Source organism: Ambystoma mexicanum, chromosome 6q (assembly GCF_040938575.1).
Source record: "Ambystoma mexicanum isolate Mex_15411 chromosome 6q, UKY_AmexF1_1, whole genome shotgun sequence".
Classification (NCBI taxonomy): Eukaryota; Metazoa; Chordata; class Amphibia; order Caudata; family Ambystomatidae; genus Ambystoma; species Ambystoma mexicanum.
Genome location: NC_090937.1, coordinates 1,105,584,964 through 1,105,604,727, shown reverse-complemented (window position 1 = coordinate 1,105,604,727; position 19,764 = coordinate 1,105,584,964). Strand labels below are relative to the sequence as shown.

General features: G+C 41.3%; 1 protein-coding gene across 7 annotated transcripts in view; it reads left to right on the top strand.

Moving 5' to 3' along the window:
• Positions 1-19,764, top strand: part of SPATA18 (spermatogenesis associated 18) — a 305,326-nt gene that overhangs the window by 39,773 nt on the left and 245,789 nt on the right. For all 7 annotated transcript variants that reach the window (XM_069631673.1, XM_069631675.1, XM_069631671.1 and 4 more), the window contains exons 3-4: positions 1,918-2,033; positions 12,358-12,476. In XM_069631673.1, the coding sequence (XP_069487774.1) occupies positions 1,918-2,033; positions 12,358-12,476 (235 nt within the window). The remainder of the gene's footprint in view (positions 1-1,917; positions 2,034-12,357; positions 12,477-19,764) is intronic.

Genomic DNA, 19,764 nt, shown 5'->3' with positions numbered 1-19,764 from the left:
TGATTGTCTTTTCGTCACCAAGCATCAAAAGCTTTCATCACCAGGTAGAATGTGACTGGAATTGCAGAGGCGTACAAAGTTAAGAATAAGGTTCAACCGGTAAAGATCCATACGCATGCCTTAAGAGCAAAAACGGCCATATTAGCTTTTCAGAGGCATGTTTCCTGCAATGTGATAAGCAAAACAGCCATGTGGGCTTCGCCCTTAGTGTTTTGCAGTCATTACTGCCTTAATACCAGTTCTAGAGCAGACGCTGTCTTTGGGTAAGCAGTTCTGAGGAACCTATTTGCTTCTAGTAGTCAGTCAGTCAGTGAGTGTCCCTCCTCCAATTATAATTGATGTGTTGTAATCACCCATAAAGTATGGAGGAAAGGGGACAGGACGTAGAAGTAAGGAAAAGTTACCTTACTGACTACTGTCTCCTAGTCCATAGTCTCGGGAGGATAGCTCAGCTGCAACATGCTCACCGTGGAAGCACAATGACATGAAGCCACACAAGTTCGATCCCCGGCTCCACGCTTAGAAACCTCTGGGCATTAAGCGTGTTATAAATTACCTATCATATCATATCAATCCCCTTTCATCCATATAACAACCCCCTTCCATACCCTTAAATAGGTAGTAGTTAGCTGTCTTATGTCTGACACATAAAAAGGAGACTTAGGAGAGGTGCCTAGCAGAGCGTGAACAAGCCTGTGGCCGCGTCCGGATGTGCTACAAATTTAAAGGGGAAGTGTGAATTTTCGCTGGGCAAAAGACTCGTCCGATCCCCTGTCGAGGGAGTACATACAGTAGCGAGGAAAGGGGACTAGGAGTACAGTATTCACTATGTTGAGTAACTTTTCCTTTTTTGAAACAATATTCATTCCTAATTGTTCCCAGACCACCATCCAGCACTTTCCGCATATATTCTAGAATTGCTGTCATTATCCAAGTCTTACAATATGTGAAAATTGTTTTCTGGTTTTAAGAAATGCAGCCTGTTTTAGCAGCACCCATAATATAGCTCTTTTTAAAAAAAAGTATTGCTTATGGTAAACACTGCCCAATCGCGAAGTGTGAATCACCTTTAAATCGCCAATTTTAACTCCACCCTAGAGGTGATGGTAAAAATGGAAATCTTCTGCCAAATAATTTTTCTTACCTTGTTCTGTACAGAAGTAAAGCACTAGCTCTTACCTTCAATACAGTAAAAAAAAATGTCCATATGGACTTTGGAACTGGATAAACAAAGCAGGCATCCCTCCTCACCAGCTCTACTAGTTAATGCAAAGTCAAATTTGAGTATATTGTACATAACCAAGTATATACTGCATTTCATTCCTCAAGATGAGGATGGAAATAGTCAGAATATATATACTTTTTAAAATAGACCCGGGCTTCACTGAAACACCACAAGTGGTTTTTCTGTGAATACCCATTTGTTACTACCATTATGGCAATATTTCTAAAATTATGTGGATTTTCAAGATTACCAGTGGTAATTACTGCCAGCAGGAACACACCCACACAATTCTGCCTAAGCTCTAATGACAGCATTAGAGTTTTCATTGCTGCTTCCTAAGGTGAATGTAAATTAATTCGCCTTACTAGTACTTTCCTTAATCTAAAGTCAGTTTCAGATTTCAAATGCACACCCCTATCCGCAGTTTAACTTGTAGGATGATTTCAAGCAGTACCTTCTAATAATTGAGACAGAGACATGGGGCACAAATTTGCAGAGGGCAATTTGTGCTTCTCTGGTACCTTTCCAAATGTTGAGCTAATGAATTAAACTATCCTGCCTTTGTCTAACATTTGTGTTTATCAATGCTTTGATAATATGAAAGGGAATGTAGACTGGGGAAATTAAATAACTGTTTCTGTTACACTAGTGAGGACATCTATTCATGCATCATTGTTTCTTTGTTGCTGTAGGAGGTCAGTATGCAGGAGTTGACACACTAAAAAAACGTTTGCTTCCACATCTGAGTTCCTGTTTCTCTACGCCATCCAGTCCAGTCTCTCCGGATAACAGTGTTTCTTTATTTAAGGTAAGCTTTGAGATGCTTTTAATTGGTTCGATGGGATTGTTGGTTTGTCACAAATGGAATGGTGATCATACAGTGCATTCAGCATGCACTACCATCATGCTTCAGAGATGGACTGTGGCCTAAATCCTAAGTAAAGTTTAAGTCTCGCAGGAAACTGAAACCTACTGTAGAAAAGCAAGCATCACGCTCTGAAAGTAGACTAAAGTACAAGCTGCGCAAATTTAATTAGTCTAAAATTCTAACATTATGACGTTACATTTTTTGGTTATTACTGAGTTAGCTTTCATTAGGACTACACGTTTATGAGTTTTATGATGCCCAATACATGATAGAAACCATAACAGCAAAATACATCATTCTTTGATCTCTGACATACTCTTCTGACACCTTAAAAGTTCAACCATCTTTCATTGGATAGGGTTACATTTTGTGCCACTTTCAATTCAATTAGGCCTGAAAATAAATCCTGCTACATTTATAGAGAGCTGGGCCACACAGCCAGTGTACATGATATGATCCACTGTGAGTCATGTCCTTATTGTTTCAAGAAGTAGAATGTGCCATCCTTTCCCACAGAACTGTCCACAAGAAAACTGAACACCTTGAAAAGTAATGAGTCATGCCCTGAACAGCGAGGAAGAAGTAGAATACGTGTGTTGCTAGATGCCTGCATTAATGAAGAACAAGGTGACACACTGAACAAGACACTGCCAAAATACTGGCACCGGCCTGAAGAGATACTGCCCCCTTGCGGTCTTCTGAGCCACTGTATGCATAGACAGTATAGTCTGGTAGTACAGAAAATTCCAATAATTGTGCCAGAGAGTCAGTTTACTTGCAGACACCTTTTTCATAAGACCTTCAGTACAAGATAGTTTCAGTCCCAAGATGACCTCACGGAATACAAAGCCAATGTTTCAATGTGATATTTGCATAAATATGTTACTGTGAAGAACGGCAAGATGAGAGAACCATCTGGGTGACCAATTAGCTGAAGTCTTGGCAGCGGATACAAGAAGAGCCAATTCAAGGTTGCCAGAGGTCACTGTTTAGCTAATCCCACTAATTATGATTGGTTACTAGGGTTTTTGTAAAATGTCATTAGGGAATTTAGACATATATAGGCCTTTGTTTAGGTGTAACTCTGGCTAGACCCAGTAGGAAGAGTGGATTCATATGCTAATTCTATGGTTCTCATCTATAAATATTCAGGCCCAGTGTCGGCGGGTTTGAGGGTCTTTAGGGTTTTGGTTTCCTGGTCAGGTGACCTCCCCACTATATTGCAATAAGGAAATAAAAAACCTGTCTTTCTACATCCTGTGCACTTCATATTTGTTTTTGTGGATTATGTTTCTACACTACTATAACTATGGGCCTCATTACGAGTCCGGCGGTAGCCGTACATTTAAAACCGGCAGGCTGGCCGCTGGACTCGTGATTTTCCGGCACCTGGCTTCCCGGAATTACCAGGGTATTACGACCCCGGCGTTCCGGGAAGTCAGACGCAGGAAAAATGGTATTCCCATTCAAGTCCCACAGGACTCTATGAATGGTGCTGGTGCTACCGCCAAAGTCTGCGAGTCAGTGCCGTTCCGCCCGCCAGGTCAGATCTGGTGGGCGGAAGATCATCCGGCCCGCAAACTTGTACTCTGTCGGTCCGGTTCCAACGGTGCTGGTAAGCCTACCGGCACCGTTGTTACCAGACCGGCAGGGTTGCAGTGAGGCCCTGTGTTTTGATTTGGTTGGAGTGGAAGGGAAAATAGCTTTCTATCCACATGTGACGTGGGTCATTCAGATTATTTTAGTTTATTTGCAAATTAACCGTCCTGGAAACAACAAATATAACAAACCAAAGTAGCCATTTTATAATGTTACCAAGCTTTTTGCTGGATGATTGTCCAGTCAGCAGTAAAGGTCCACACTGTCGGTATTGGCAGCTACATACTGTAGTGGGGGTTGTGACCTAAGTAATGTTCATGGTGCTCAGCTGGTGGAAAATACATTTAAAAAAACGAAAATTAATTTTACAAGCCAAATCTTTTATTAATGATCATCAAGCACTCACTCTGTAAATAAGCTGGCTGGCTGGTCTATATAAAAGGTTGAAACTGTTGATATGGGATCAGCTTTCTGCATATTCTGAGAACAAGCATCATGGCTAAATCTAAAGAGGAATTTGCATTAAAATTGTGCATAGATCAAAACAGATCAGTGTCCCAGTGTCATATTTGCCCATGACCTACGTTTCCATTAAATATTATGATCCTTAACTCTACTTAGGTGCATTTAGGTATTCAGAACTGGGTAGACGAGTTTTGATCAGATTCCCATTGATCCAGTTATAGGAAGGTATGGGCGACCCTTGGGGGAAGGCACATGTAGGAGCAATGGTTCCTCAAATGAAATTATATTGCACTCTCTTCAGTTGTGTAGCTTGTATAAAGTCAAATCATTGAACTACACTGTACCACAGTTTAAGAAATATAATTTGAAACATTGTAGGACAGCATTCTTTTTTATACAGACATTTATTGAAGAATCTTTAAAGATAGCATTTTTTACAATGAAGATCTCTTAATCTTAAAATATGTGGTGAAGTCAGGATACTGATATAAATGCAACTGGGTCACAGCTCCCTGTAATCTACGCATGTGTCATTCCAAATAACTTGTGTTTTAAAATGTTCTGAGTATGATTCTTATGAGATCCTGCGTCCTCAAGATAAATCTTATACTTCCGAAGTCATCATCAGAAAGACAAATAACTTATTTGTCTTTCTGATGATGACTTCGGAAGTATTGTATTGTAGCAGGATTTATAAAGCGCAACCAAGTCCCTTAGGCATCTAGGCGCTAAGCAACAGAGCACACATTCATGGCGAGAGAGAACCTGCTAGTGCAAAGGAGTACAATTAGAAAAGATAGGTCTTGAGCGCCCTCCGAAATGGCAGGCACTCTTCAGTCTCTCTCAGAGACAGAGGAAGCCCATTCCAAAGAGTAGGAGCCAGTACTGAAAAGGAACAGCCACCAAAGGGAGCTTGATGACACCACAGCACTCTAAGGAGCGCAAGAGATGATGAACGCAGGCACCTAATAGGGTGGTTGCGCTCCACCTTATTTTTTCGAGTCAGTTGCGCCTGTGCCGTGAAGTGCTCGATGAGTGACACTCATAGTTTTAAACTCAATTCAGGCCTTCACTAGCAACCAGTAAAATTGTTGTAACAAACCCGCAGAGGGCATCATTCTTGGGGCATTCATATCTAGCCTGGCCGCTGAATCTTTGAGTACTTGCAGCCGCTGCAACAGATGTTTTGGTTGCACCAAGTAGACCCCATTACAGTAGTCCAACGACACCATGATTGCAGAGGTGACTACCTTATTTCAACATTCGGCGGGGAAAAGTGGCAGAATCTTTCTCAATACATTGTTTTCCAAAACCAGTGTTGCAGACGGCCACAGTCTGGACTTCATGGGAGCTTATTTGGAAGAAGCGTCACCCCCAGACATTTTACTGATGTGCTAGGATTCGGATAAGGGCCAAACGATTCTGGCCAGAACTGAGAGCTCCAGGAGTTGGTAACGCATGAGCACTTCAGTTTTCCCCCCATTAAACTTCAACCAGTTCGAAGACATCCAACTCCCTTTGGCAGACAGACAGTTCCACAATTGTGAGGGGGCTTGATAAAGGGAGAATCAAGACGAAAGACCAATTGTGTGTCGTCAGCGTACATGTAGAAAAGTACTTCTTTGAATTTATGTGGAAGCATTTAAAATAGTGAATGCCTGTTTAGAATTACTCCTACAACCAGCACTTCTCTTTTGTCCTTACCTTTGTCTGTGACCAAATGAGACACACTTGGCACATGATCGCTCCCTGAGATTGCTAAAGTGTGGGGATATTCATCATGCCACAAAAATTAGGGACTAGAAATCCACAGATGAATTGCTAATTACATACTGATTGTGTATTCAATCACTGTGAAGCTTGAGCGGTTAGTTGGGATCCGGTCTACAAAGCACACTTTTCATCATCCTTGCGAGCCAACAGATCCAGGGCATCACAGCATTACCAACATTTTTCATAAAGGACTAGGCAGGGGAGATGTTATAAAAGGACAGAAGCACATCACATATTAATAAATACATAAATATTAATTTAAATGTATCTTCTCAAATTTTAACTTCCCCACTGACTCAAAAAACAAGTTTTATTTATTATGCTTGTTCTGGTATCCCCATCCATCAATCGTAAGTCACATTGATGGGAATCAAAATTCCACTCCAACTATTTAACAATAGAAGTATATGCCATTGAACCTATGGGTTCTTTCAGTAGAAAGCCAATGTTTGCGACTGCTGATTTTCTTTTCTGTTCCCTCTCAGCCCCACTCTCCTCAGCACCCAGAGATCTGGATGCTGGAGAAGATTTTATTCTAGGTTCACCAGAATATGTTTCAACAGAAAATATGTTAATGGGCTTCTCTATGTGTCCTTTGCAGTGCTTCAACAAACACAATATAATGGGATGTTTCAAAATGGCAATATTAAATCAGATCTGGATTGCTTTGCAGAATATAATTGGCTATGTATGATGGATTTATCAGACACACATCTCCACACTCCTCATTCCAATTTGCCCTCCTTGTTGCAAATTTATCAGATTTAGAGTGACAAACTCCATATCCATTTAGAGTTTACGATTTTTGTTCCAAATTCAGTATCCAATGTGTTTACAAAGCCGATGGCTGCAGAATGAAAAAGTTTGTGGGAAGGGGATTCACGCCGATCTCTGCCTCCATTACTGGCTTATCAAAGTGGCTTTTCAAAGCCAACTCTTCAGACGGTGTGTGTTTCAATCTCACGGAGGAGTTGAAGACCATTTTCCATCTGGTTGTTGGTAAATTTAAAAAAGAAATCCATTCTGACTCCTAGAATGTACATTTCATTGACACAATATTGGATGTTAAGTTTGCACAGCATTTTCTTGATTGGAGAGAACAGTGGCTTTCTAGGAAGCCATTTGTTATTTTCCAAACAAACTGGCATTTCTCATTCTTGTCTGATCTACCCCAGCTGTCTAATATGAGCATCTGAGTTAATCTAATTTTACTTAACACCCTATATATCTGAGCTAATAGGCTCTTCTGAATATATATATATATATATATATATATATATATATATATATATATATATATATATATATAGTTATACTCATAAGATATTCTTAAAGTGAACTTGGCAATGTACCACCCTTTGTTGTGTATTATATTATATATTTAGTACCGCCTACCTGCTTTCCACGACCACTGTCATAATTCGTACCGCCATGAATGATACTCAAGTTAGGAATGTCATGCTCCCCGCACCCTGCACCAAGGGCGCATACATCTACTACGAATCAGATCTGGCCTGTGCATATTGGCCAAGACACTATACTTTACCATGTCCTACACCATTTTTACCTACAATAGCAGCCTTCCCGCCTGTAGCCCTGTTAGCCACCACTCTCCTCCTGGACACCCCCAACAAATCTCATGTCACTCCCAGAACCTCAATAGATCCAGACCCTATCCTCATAGTACGCCCCCTAGGTAGTTTATCCCACCCTCTGTACTCCCACATTCTTGCAGCCCCCGGCTTTGGCCTTGTACGCAAAACCGTTTAAGAGCTAGAACGCAAACACTTTTCCAACCCTCTACCACTCCAATAATAGTAGCCATCAGGCGATTCAGACTCTCCTCACGCACACATCAGTGCCTCCCTGCCCTCATAAAACAGGAAATTCCCTGAACCAATTCACACCGGTCCCCTAATAAGCAAATATACTCAACCCATTCAGGACCATCTATACTGCCTTGCCACCAGCCTAAAATACAGCACACCACTAATAAACCTCATGTGACCCTAGATTTACCCTCCTGCCCACAGACTACCAACATTAATAAAAACCTGAAAGGTGCATTACTGAATGTGCGTTCTCAAAGGTGCACATGCCATTGATGTACATGGCCTTATCCTAGAACACCAACTAGATTTTATAGCATTAACCAAAACCTGGTTACACCCAGCATCAGGTACCTTTTTGACTCTAGCCATCCCTCCAGAATATACCATACTTGGATCAGACCGCCAAGATACTGTGGGTGGAGGGGTAGCCATTATAGCCAAGTCATCGCTACAGCTTACAGTTTGTAACTCTGACACTATAGAGGGCTTTGATCTCCTCACCCTTAAACTTACCACAGACTCTAAAACAACCATTAACTTCCTCCTATTTTATAGATCACCAAGCTCTGCTAAGCACCCGGAAATTGACATCCCACTACACATTACCCCCTTACTCAAGCCTAACAGCAAATTTGTATTACTAGGCGACTGCATTCTATTCTGCACTCCAAGAAATGCAGTTCACCCAAATCGTTTATGCTCCCACCCATGCAAAAGGTAGAACCCTTAACTGGATACTAACACTGAATACCCAAATAACTCTTGTTGACATCAGTAACGTCTTCTGGTCAGACCATTTCCTAATTAGCTTTAACCTCTCAATCATTAGCTCCCAAAAAACACAGACAGTACCATCCATCCCTGTCCTAGTGAGAAATTCACGTCAACGTACCCACGATAAACTATCGCCTATACTCAACCAACTACTAATGAATCAACCTTATACTATCACCAACCCAAGTAATATATCACAATATTACCACCATTGTTTGAAAACAACCATTGATGAAGTAGCCCCACGCAAGCTCAAAACCCCCAAACCCAAACGTAGCTGTTCCTGGTTCAATGATGAACTTATAGAGCTGAGGAGAAACAAAAGAGCTTTAGAGCATCTCACCAGAAGAAACCCCACCAAGGAAGCCATAACAGAACTCCAACTCCTTTCACAGAAGTACAAACTTGCAGTCTTCTCTCATAAAACTAATGATCTCAATCTTCGTATCACTAATGCAGCATCTATTAGTAAAGAATTGTTCATAATTCTTAAAGAACTGGAAACGCCCCCCGCCCGCCTAACTTAATCACCGCCAGCAAAGCGTGGTGTACCACCATTCTGAACGCCTTAGCCACTAAAATCGCCTCCTATTAGATAAAATCCAACTAAAAAGGACATTACTTAACAAAAGCAGCAACACCAATTAAATCATGGACTCTAAGGAAATCATAGGCCCAGCAATCCAATGCAATTTCTCCCCTGTCTCTCAGGATCAAGTAATCAACATAATTGCCACCCTCAACCCCTCCTATTGCAAAGAAGACAGTTTTCCTGCCAAATTAGTTAAAGAATGTTCCCTAACGCGACCCCCTTTCATCACTAGTTTCGTTAATGCATCCTTTAGTACCAATACTGTCCCAGCAGACATTAAAGAAGCTTGGGTCACACCACTACTAAAACAACCTCCCTTGACCCCTACTAACTACAGACCCATTACAACAGTTCCCTTTCTCCTTAAAATTATTAATAAATTAGCATATACCCAAGTACAGGCCCACCTTGAAAATAACCACCTACTTAGCGACAATCGGGTTTCCGGCCTAAACCACTGAGACAGCCCTTCTTGACTTAAAAAAATTAGATTGACGCTCTCAGATACTCAGCTAAACTTTGTATCCTATTGCTACTAGACTTGTCAGCAGCATTTGATTTAGTGGACCACGGCAAATTATGCCTAGCTCTATCCATAAATGTCCACTTTTCACAAAATGCAACCGCCTGGATTAAATACTTTTTATCAGATCGCACCTCGAGAGTAGCCCTAGGTGATGAAGCAGCTGGCCCTATAGGTGTCCCCATTGTGGTACCAGAAGGATCCTGCCTCTCTCCCACACTATACAATGCATATACGAAATTACTCTTCGCTGCATTGGATGCCATGGGAGTAATATATACCAATTTTGCGGATGAAACGCAGATACTCATCCCAATCTCGGGTAATAAAGAACAAGGTCACCGTAAACAAAATCTACTCCCTCATCCAGAACTGGTTGGCAGATTATAGTCTTTGCCTGAACGGCAAAAAGACGGAGATCCTTATTGTGGGATCCTCAGCCCAACTGAAAAATCTGCCCCAAGACTAAACCTCCATTGACATAGATGGCACCACTATCCCTACCTCTAGTCAAGTAAAAACATTAGGGGTGTACCTTGACTCTAGGCTCACCATGGATAAACACATTAACTCCCTTGCATCCTCCATAGCCTACACAGCCAAACTTATCGCCCTTAGCCACCAGTTCCTCTCTCCCCAGAATTGTATCACACTCGCGAGAGCTCTCATCATGTCTAAACTAGACTATTGTAATATACTTTCGTTAGGTACTACGAAGAAGACCATGTCCAAACTACAACTATTACAAAATAAAGCCCGGAGAGCAGACCTTGGTATAAAAAAAGGGACCATATCTCTCAAATTAGGAGAGATGTGCATTGGTTACCGATTCAAGCCAGAATCTTACATAAAACGTTCACCACCACACATAAATGTTTGACCCAAAAGGCCCCTACTTACCTCAACGGGTGCCTTACATGCAAAATTCCCACCAGAACCTTAAGATCTAACTCCAGCACTCACCTGGTTATCCCCTGTTCCAAAAACTCAAGATCAGGTAATTCCAGTTTCACTATAGCTTCTCCCAGGTTTTGGAATACCCTCCCAACCCATATTACTAATGAAACATCCCACACCCAATTCGAGAAGCTGTTAAAAACCTGGTTAGTCAATAAATACTAAGACTACCACTGGTGCCTTGCACATTACCCTTGTATTGTAAATCCGATTGTATATATCTGACTCCTTCAATTGTATTATTTTGATCTGTTGTAACCCACTGCTTCATCTCAGTCTAGTTGTCTTACTAGGTTCTTTTTCATGCGTTTGCAGAGAAGATATGTCCTTCTCAATTTGTTTCCTCTTTGTACCTTTATGTATCTTCCAATAATTGTAACCAGCAAGCAACACATCTCCCTGTAACTTATGCCGGGTTTGGGCCTACTAACAAATAAATAAATAAATAATAAATTAATAAATATCCTACTCCATCCAGGTGCATTTTAATGCTAGTCTGGTTTTTCATGGATTTCTTTCTTTGTATTGCTATGTTGCTAATATCGCTGTTTTGGTAAGGCATAGCATATCTAAATTTCACCTAAGCATGTCTGTCTCGTCTTTTTAATGGCACTGATGTACTGTTGCCTTTTTTCCATATTTATAAGGCGTGCCAGTAGCACTCCTGCTTTTTGCTCCTCTCCATATTGTCGTACAGGGCGTCTTCTTCCTAAGTATTTAATGTTCCTGGTGGCAGTTCTCCTGAATTCCCCCAATGTTGTTTTTATCTCAGCTAGTGCTGCCATATCCCCAAAGTCATAGTATGACTTCCCTAAGTCCTGCAGTTTGGGTTTCAGTTTAACCTGATTGTTCAGAGCGTTCAGACTCTCTCCAACATGTCTGAGTGCTTAAACATGGGTGTTGAGAGAGACAGCTGCGATCAGGTGTTTCACCTTGTGCTGCAGAGAAAATTCCTCTGGGTGCCTGAACATGTTTGCTGCTGAAAACCTTAGGAATTCGGGTGTAGAATTACCCCGAGGATATTTTAGCAGATTCTAACAAAGCTTTTAGGCTGGGTGCCAATTTTGTGCACCCCTCACTAGCACCTCCAGCCCATGTTTTTCAGCTGTTAAGGCAGAGGTATAGGAAGGATATGGCTGTGAGTGAGACATGTCAAGGTTATGTCTTGAGACTCTCTCACTTATCCTCTCCTCCTTATATCCTATCCCCTTGTTCCATTGCTAATTCAGGGCCTTTTGAAGTGGCATGCTTGCAATGTTGTGCTATAAAAGGCCTCAATACACAAATTAATAAAGACAATGCCATTCCTTTTCATTCTTTCTAACCTTGCGTGCATTTTTCGGTCTATCTCTTCGAAAGGCTCCCCAAATCCCTGCCTCTCAATATGCTGCCCCAGTGCTTGCCCAGTAGCTCATGCAGGTACCTGAAAATGATCCCTATTTGTTCACACAATTGGTTACTACTTATTTGTGTTGGCATAGTTTTTCAACCTCTAATCATGCTTCTCTTTTTCCAGCTATACTTCCAGTTGAGCCACTTAGTTGTTTACATTTCTGCGAAAACCTCAAATAACCTGTCCTTTAAAATGTGCTGCTTTCTTTTATTAAAAGTATTTTAGCATTTCAAAAATATTATGGCAATAAATCTATAAAGAGATGTTTTGGTCAATGTAATGTTCTATGTTGTCTTATCATAACACACTGAGGGAACAACTTTCCAAAAAGTAATTAAAATGTGTTTGCATGCCAGGATTCGTTGGGGAAAGAAAGAAAGATCAGAGAACTTGCCAACTGCCATGAACAAGAACTGCAGAAGCTCGAAACACAGTTGCTTTCGACCCGTCTAGAGTTGGGAGCTTTAAAAAAAGAGTAAGTAAACCAAAACATTTCTTTCTTCATGTTTTAAAACAATTACTTGGTTTTCCTTTTCTGAAATTGAAATGGCAGGTGATGAAGAGATAAACGTTACCAGTCTAATTAGTTATACTTCAATCAGAATTTTGACATTGAGAGTTGTAAATTTGCCATCTTTTGGGGTATCCAATGAAGGAGGTATAGAATTTTCTTGTTGGATTGTAGCAAGTTTTAAGTCTGGATATACCTTTTCTCACCATTCAGTGAATATTTCTCCACTCTAGCCGATTGATTGACAGGTCCAGGCCTAACTCTCATGCCTTCTCCTCTTTATCTTCCAATACCAGGTGGTCCTTTGCCATAACCTTGTAGATAATCGCAGCTCTGTTTATTTCATCCTTTCCTGTGGACAAATTGATCAGAGACTCCATCTCACTCTCCGTCACGTTACCCTGGATCTGGACAAATTAGGCTGTCTACCCATATAAGATGTACATAGTTCCAAACCTCCTCCCCTTGGAGGGTGATTCATGAATCAGAGCTAAAAATAGCATAATTTTCCAACCAGGCAACCACTGGTAAAAATGTATCATACCTTTTGGATCTAGACATACCAAGACACTGATTTCCTAGAGACCTTATTAAAGGAATTAGGCACAATGGGTTGAATCCTCGCAAGATGGATCTGTTTTGATTTTTTGAAATGTTCAAGGACAGGCCTTGTGACTAGCACACTTTCTACATGGTGGGCCTATTACAGGATTGCCAGTGCGGTAATAACGTTTACCGGCATGTTTCCGCACTGTCAACCTACAAGTTTGCTGGAGGGCAGGCCGGAATTGTCTCCAGACAAATGCTGGAGGTAATTCCGCCACCCCTCCAGCAAAAAGTGCCAGTATTACTCCATAGAATGAGGATTAACATCTCTTACCAGCACTTGTAATATGCCGGTAATTACGGCAGACGAAGTCCCGGTAACAGTATCACCTTTTTAGTGGTAACCCCTCCGATTTACTGGCGAGATACCACCAAACCTGTAATGAAGGCCAGTGGGTCTAAAGCTACCATAAATGAATCTGGAAATTGCACATATTTCAATCTCTACTCACGTTGGGCGTCAGAAGAAGGGACTAGAATTTCATCTATTGCATCACAAAAGCAGGATGGCATCTTTTCAAAATTTGCCAACCCAAACCACCCTCTGCACTCAATGGCTTGATACATGTTATTGATAGACACATCATTTTAACATGACTCTAGCAAAAGGACTTAAAACAGAACTTGGCAGAGAACATTTTAGCTTTTCCCTGACACCCAACAATCACATTTTTGAGGAAGTAATGACGTTTCTGAAAAATCACCCTCTTCATCTACTTAATTTATCCTCAAAATTGAGTTGTGAGTTAACTTTCAAAGTGGTCCTCATTACAAGTAATGCTAATACCACAGTGTTAATATCACAAAACGGATTTGCCTTTACTGAGGTAGGTAAAAGGAGTTTTGGTTATTCTTCATTTAAGACTTGATTTGATGTTGGAGGAATTGATGCTGGTGGCAATCCCTCCATTTGTCTGGAGAAATACCCTCAAATTAAGTGCTGGGGGTATTTCCTTCTTCTGGGGTCCCAAATCATGATTAGGTGGACTGAACGAAGCCAGCTGTTTAAAGAATAATTAGCTACAGTGCTGCGTAATGTGCACAATCGAAGCATCCAATCTTTTCAGTTCTTAAGTTAAGTCAACTTTTTGGCTATCATTCTGCTTCACAAGTAGAGTGCAGACTCTGCGAAATACCAACCACCTGCACTCCTAAACATTGAATGATAACATTCAGACCAGTATATGATGTAATAAACTAGGCCCCACAACTCTGACTAAAATGGATTCATGAAAGTGGGCCTGTTTTCCAACATTAGATACATTTGCAATATTGTGCGGTTGTCAAACCCCATGACGGCTGTTAAGATGGATTTTCAAAATCAGTCCTGTAGACAGATTCTGAGATGCCACTCCATTCTGGTGAACAGCGACACACACTGATGTCTAGCCAAACTCTGTCTGGGCAGTGTGGATGAGCAGCAACGTTTAGACTTAGGAGGGTACAATTAAGCACACAAAGAGCACACTTATTAATACTAGTTAGGAACAATGTATAACCATAGTTATTTATTTAGGCCTCAAGCAAACTCTTATCAATGATAAAATACAGGTAACACACTAAAACATTCACTACTATTATATATTGGTGTGCTTTGCTAAGAGCGCTAACAGTTCACTGTTAATTACAGTTACAGTATTATATTCAAGGTACTGTAAGTGCAGCAAAGCAAGTGAATAAAGAAATAGAAGACCTCCACTAGCTAGGAAAGCAGGAGTATAGTGCCCTACAACCACATGTCGTAACAAAAGTATTTTAAGATGACTAGGATTCTCTTTTAGGAAGTTGCAGAAGTGTTGGTGAGCCAACAAGTAGTTGTAAGTGTTCCAAAAGTTAATGAAATCAAGAGAAAAGTCTTTAACAGATCCTCTCGCAATCCAACCAGTTCAGGTAGACCCAAGGGAGTGAATCAGGCCATAACACCACTATTCAAGGCGGGGCAAGGGAGATATAGGCTAGGACTTTACGACAATGCAGCCCTATGGAAAGGCACAGAGCAGAACCGGCATGTTAACTCACCCCCTGTATTCTGATTCCCTCAAGGATCATCATAGGAGTTCCTAAGATCACTGGGCTCTCTGAATTCGGGCCTTGGTTCAGTTGAATTCCAGGGGCCTCAGGTGCAGATGTCATTTCAACCACCAGGTTTTTGTGCACGGCAAGTTTGCAGTTCCAGGCTCGGTCGGGCCAGTTCAGGACACTGGACTGCTGGACACTCTGTACACATCAGCTACTGGACCACCACTTCGTCAAGAACCTCAGAGGACCCCCAGCATGTGATGCAGGCAGCGAACAGCGATGTCACTTGGAGGAAATGGCTGAAGATGAGCCTTGTGATGGAAACAAAGAAACTGATCCTGCAAGGCCGCCCTTCATGGTGCAGAACTGCAACTTCAGGAAAATGTTTCTTGTTCCATAAAGGGAGGATCTGTGGAGTCCCAAGACTCAATTCGGTATGGCGACCATTGCAGTGAAGTCGCCCAAAAGGGAGTCTGGCTAGCCCACAGGGTGGGTCCAGGACTGTTCCGATCGGTTCCAGTGGCTAGATCTTCAAGCAGAGGTCGGGTCTGGTTGTTTTCACTGGTCCAGGGTTTGAAGCACTGATGAACCGCTTCAGGAGGTCTGCAAGGCTTTGCCGGGCAAGTGAAGAAAGGGTTGCTGGCGATCTTCCAATGACAAATTAAAGCTTATGACTTTCTGATCTCCTTCGTAAGGGTCTTGGCTCCAATGATGATCTGAGGAATGTCTGCAGGAGTCGCACTATTTTCTAGTATCGTCCTGGAGTTGCCCCCAGCCCACCAATAGTAAAGATCTGCACCGTTCAAACTTGGCAGGGGCTGTCCAATCATGGACAGCCTCTGGCCACTGCATCTGCCCAGGAACAGACACGCTCCATCACGATTGTGGACTGGATACAGAGAGACCCAGCTTCCACATCAGGCCACACACAGAGACCGCCACTCAGCCCACAAAAGCTAGAACATTTGTCTAGGAAAGACCTTACCATCTAGGAAAATTCTGGCCTCTCCGGGGCAGGAAGAAGGTCAGACTACAAGATGTCCAAAGGAGAGGCGAAAATCTTGTGGCTTGGCCTTTTTAGAGTATATAGTAGTCTAATTGGCAGAGGGTGGTAAAATGCAAAAGTACACAAGATAAAAACATGAGAGCACCATATCTGCTGCCACCAGCCCATCCTGGCCACATCATGCAAGTAACAACAAAGTTAACAAAACAGTTACAGAGATAGATACAAAGCTTCTCTTTTGCACTTCACAGAAGGTGGTGTGTGCAGATAAAAACAAACATGGATTTTTACTATGGAGAACAGAGTTCTACTGCGCTGATAGCCATAGGGACTGATCCGTGCCTCCAAAACAGATGAGCATAGAAAGGTAAGTGGAGCAAAAAGGCTTCACTTACCTCCAAAATTCAGGAAAGGTTCAAACTATAGTTTATGCAGAGATGCAGAGATAATCTCTATTGGTCTAGGCCGAAAAGGCACATAATTTCTGTACACCAGCATCTACCATAACTTTACAAGCTTAGCTAGGGACAGGGCTAGAGACACAGCTACCAGTGATATTCCAGACCTCAGTCTATCTACCTGCAGAATGATGTTGCTGTCACTAAATGCCAGTGCCATTCTGCTGGCAGATTCAAGCTGCTCTCACCTTCCAGCGGGTCTATCCGTCACCTGTGTTTTCTGCCCAATTGCTGTTCCTTTTCAGGATGTTCCTCTCCCCTTCTACCCGCCATTTGTTTCTACTGCCCGCCTTCTCACCATTTCCTTTTGGCTAAACCCCACTCTTACTTCACATCCCCCAACACAACTTATCTGTTTTCTAACCCAAGAGCCCTCACGAACCACTGCTTCAGCTGCACTTTCTCATCTTCAGCTCATGCAGTAAATATGGGCTTTCTGTGTGATTTGCACCTTGAAACACTTGTGTATAGCCGCGTAATAAATGCCATATCATATCATATCTGTCAGATTGGCTCTGCAAACCCGAGGAAACCCACCAGGAGTTTGTCATGCCAGTGCCACCCCTCTCACCTTTACAACTTCTGACTGAATATTAGGCTATATGCCTCCTATGCCTCTTACTCCATCTCTGATACAACAAAAAGTATCAGCTCAGTGTCCTGTGATTGCAACCACGCCCCCTATTTATGAATCAAATCTGTTATTTAAATAGCACTTTCACCAAAGAACTTTACATTGAAAATTTTACATGCAATAATTAATGCCCGGTCAAAATTGGTATTCATTAAACAACCTCAGAAGTATGAAAGGCTGAGTTTGCCTTGCTGGAATTCGAACCTTCAGTCTGCCGATTATAGAGTTCTCAAAAGCAAGCACTTAACCCACTGAGCTATCTTACTGGCTCCTCAAAACAAAGAAATATGAATACATCATCTGATCAGAATAAGGATACAGATGCAGGCGACCAGGTTTCAGTGAAAGGATGCAATGTTCCGGATAGTAATTTGGATGCATTTATACACCTATGTGACTGTCAGTGATGCAGGGATATTGTATTTGTAACACAAGCCAAAAGTCAAGAAAGATTATGAATTCCCATTTAGAAGTTGCTCACAAATTTGACAAATTTTATTTTATTGTACTTCAGAAATGTGGATTTCATCAATAGGACTTCACAAGATGAAAAAATGTTTCTCATCTCACCCTTAGTGTCAGTCTCTGATCGTTTCTTCAGCGAACAGAAGAACCAAAAATATGGCTTCTGCCAAAATCTTTACCTTAGATAAGGAGCATACATTTTTGGATAACACTTGCAAAATTATATATTCTAATATTGTTTTGTACACGGGGCAAGCAAAGCAGGATGCAACCATTGGTGAAGATACTGCCTTCTGTAAGTAAGACATACTTTCTTAGGGTTTAACAGAAGCAAAACAATTTTCGGGATCACTTCTTTAAATTATGTTGAATGAATGCAAGTGCCACCTATCTCCAGGTGGGACTTGCATTCGGTAACTAAAGAGCAAAACATCTGTTTAAATGTTGTGTCAACAATAAGCTCAGAACAATGTAGTTGATGATAAGGAACTAAATAGATCTTTCTCCAGCCAGCTGATTTCTTATTGAAATGCAATGACAATACAATAATGGCCACATTGCTTGCTGCAATTTTGAAACCACATTATAAAACTAGGTCTTACCAACAAATATTTGATAAATTTAAATCTGTGGGAGTATTTTTAAAGCTTTATTGACAAAAAGGGGAAGCATGATAAACAAGCTTAAAATTAAAATTCCCAAATAAAGTCTACCCACACATCAAAAACTTTTTTTTAAAACTGATGATTAACAAGAGTACAAGAGCATGCAATTTTTGCGGGGATAGAGGGTGAGTATTTGTAATTCTCTCACGGCTTCCTGGACCCTTTCTGTGGTGTCCCATGTGCTTTGTCTTTACATTCGCTTCCAAAATGTTCTACTACTCCCAAACGTCTCTTCTGACCTTTCTAGGAGCATTGGAAACCCCCTAGCCTGGTAGCGGTTGCACTTTTTCTAAAAAAGAACAATGCCAGCATGTCTAATTACTCTTTTTCATGATAGAAAAGAGGGATGACTGGTTTTTGCATGAACCTAGACCTCCAGTATTTCAAGCAACACATTTCCAATGAGCAATGAATTACATCATGATGATCACATACGGCCTTAATCTTCTGTGAGATTGGATGTGTTATGAATCTGAAAAATGCAGAGTTTCAGATCAAAAACCACATAGGAATTTTACAATACTTTAAACTTATTATGGATAATCATAAGATTAACAAAGATGCTCAGAAGAAATCTCCCTGAACATAATACAAAAATAAATGCACATAATGTTATTAGTGGACACTGAAAACATGTTAACCTGATCAGAGCAACGTACACATAGTACGTTCTTTGCCATCAGATCTGGCTTTTGAAGGTGTCCATGATGATATAGTAGACATATTAAAATGTTTAAATGTTTTTTGCAACAATACACGTTGAAAAGGTATTTAAATGATTCATTCATCGTCATCCTCTATTTAAAAAAGAAAAAAAAAGCTTTCATCCAAAGTAAGACACTAATATTGCACAAACCTTTTCAACCACTGGCGACTTCTGACATCAGATCTGCCACTTGATAGACATCTTTCTTTATTGCACTAATAAAAGCTAGAAGACAAATGTTAATTTATAGGTACCTCCATCAGAAGAGCCTCAGATAAGGTTATCCTTATTTATCTCCTACAATTAAGCTCTGGGTACCCTTTGGGTGGAAGCTTGTTTTTGCATGCTGGTTAGCATGCAGAGTGGAATGTGTAGGAGATGTTGGTTGGCTTGTATGATGTTTGCCTGGTTGATGGGTTTTATTTTGTTGTGAAGGTAGAGTGGGGTTTTGAGGTGGATGGCCTTATATATGATGAAGTGTCCTTTTAAAGAGATTCTGTGAGATATTGGTAGTCGGTGGAGCTGGGAGACAGCTGGGGTGATGTGCATGTGTTTGGTTGGTGTACAATGAGTCATGCTGCTGCATTCTGTATGGCTTGCAGATGGATGAGCGTGTTGCTGGGAAGTTCAGTGAGGATAGCATTTCCATAGTCCATCTCGGAGAGAACTAGTGCCTGGACTATGGTACGTATG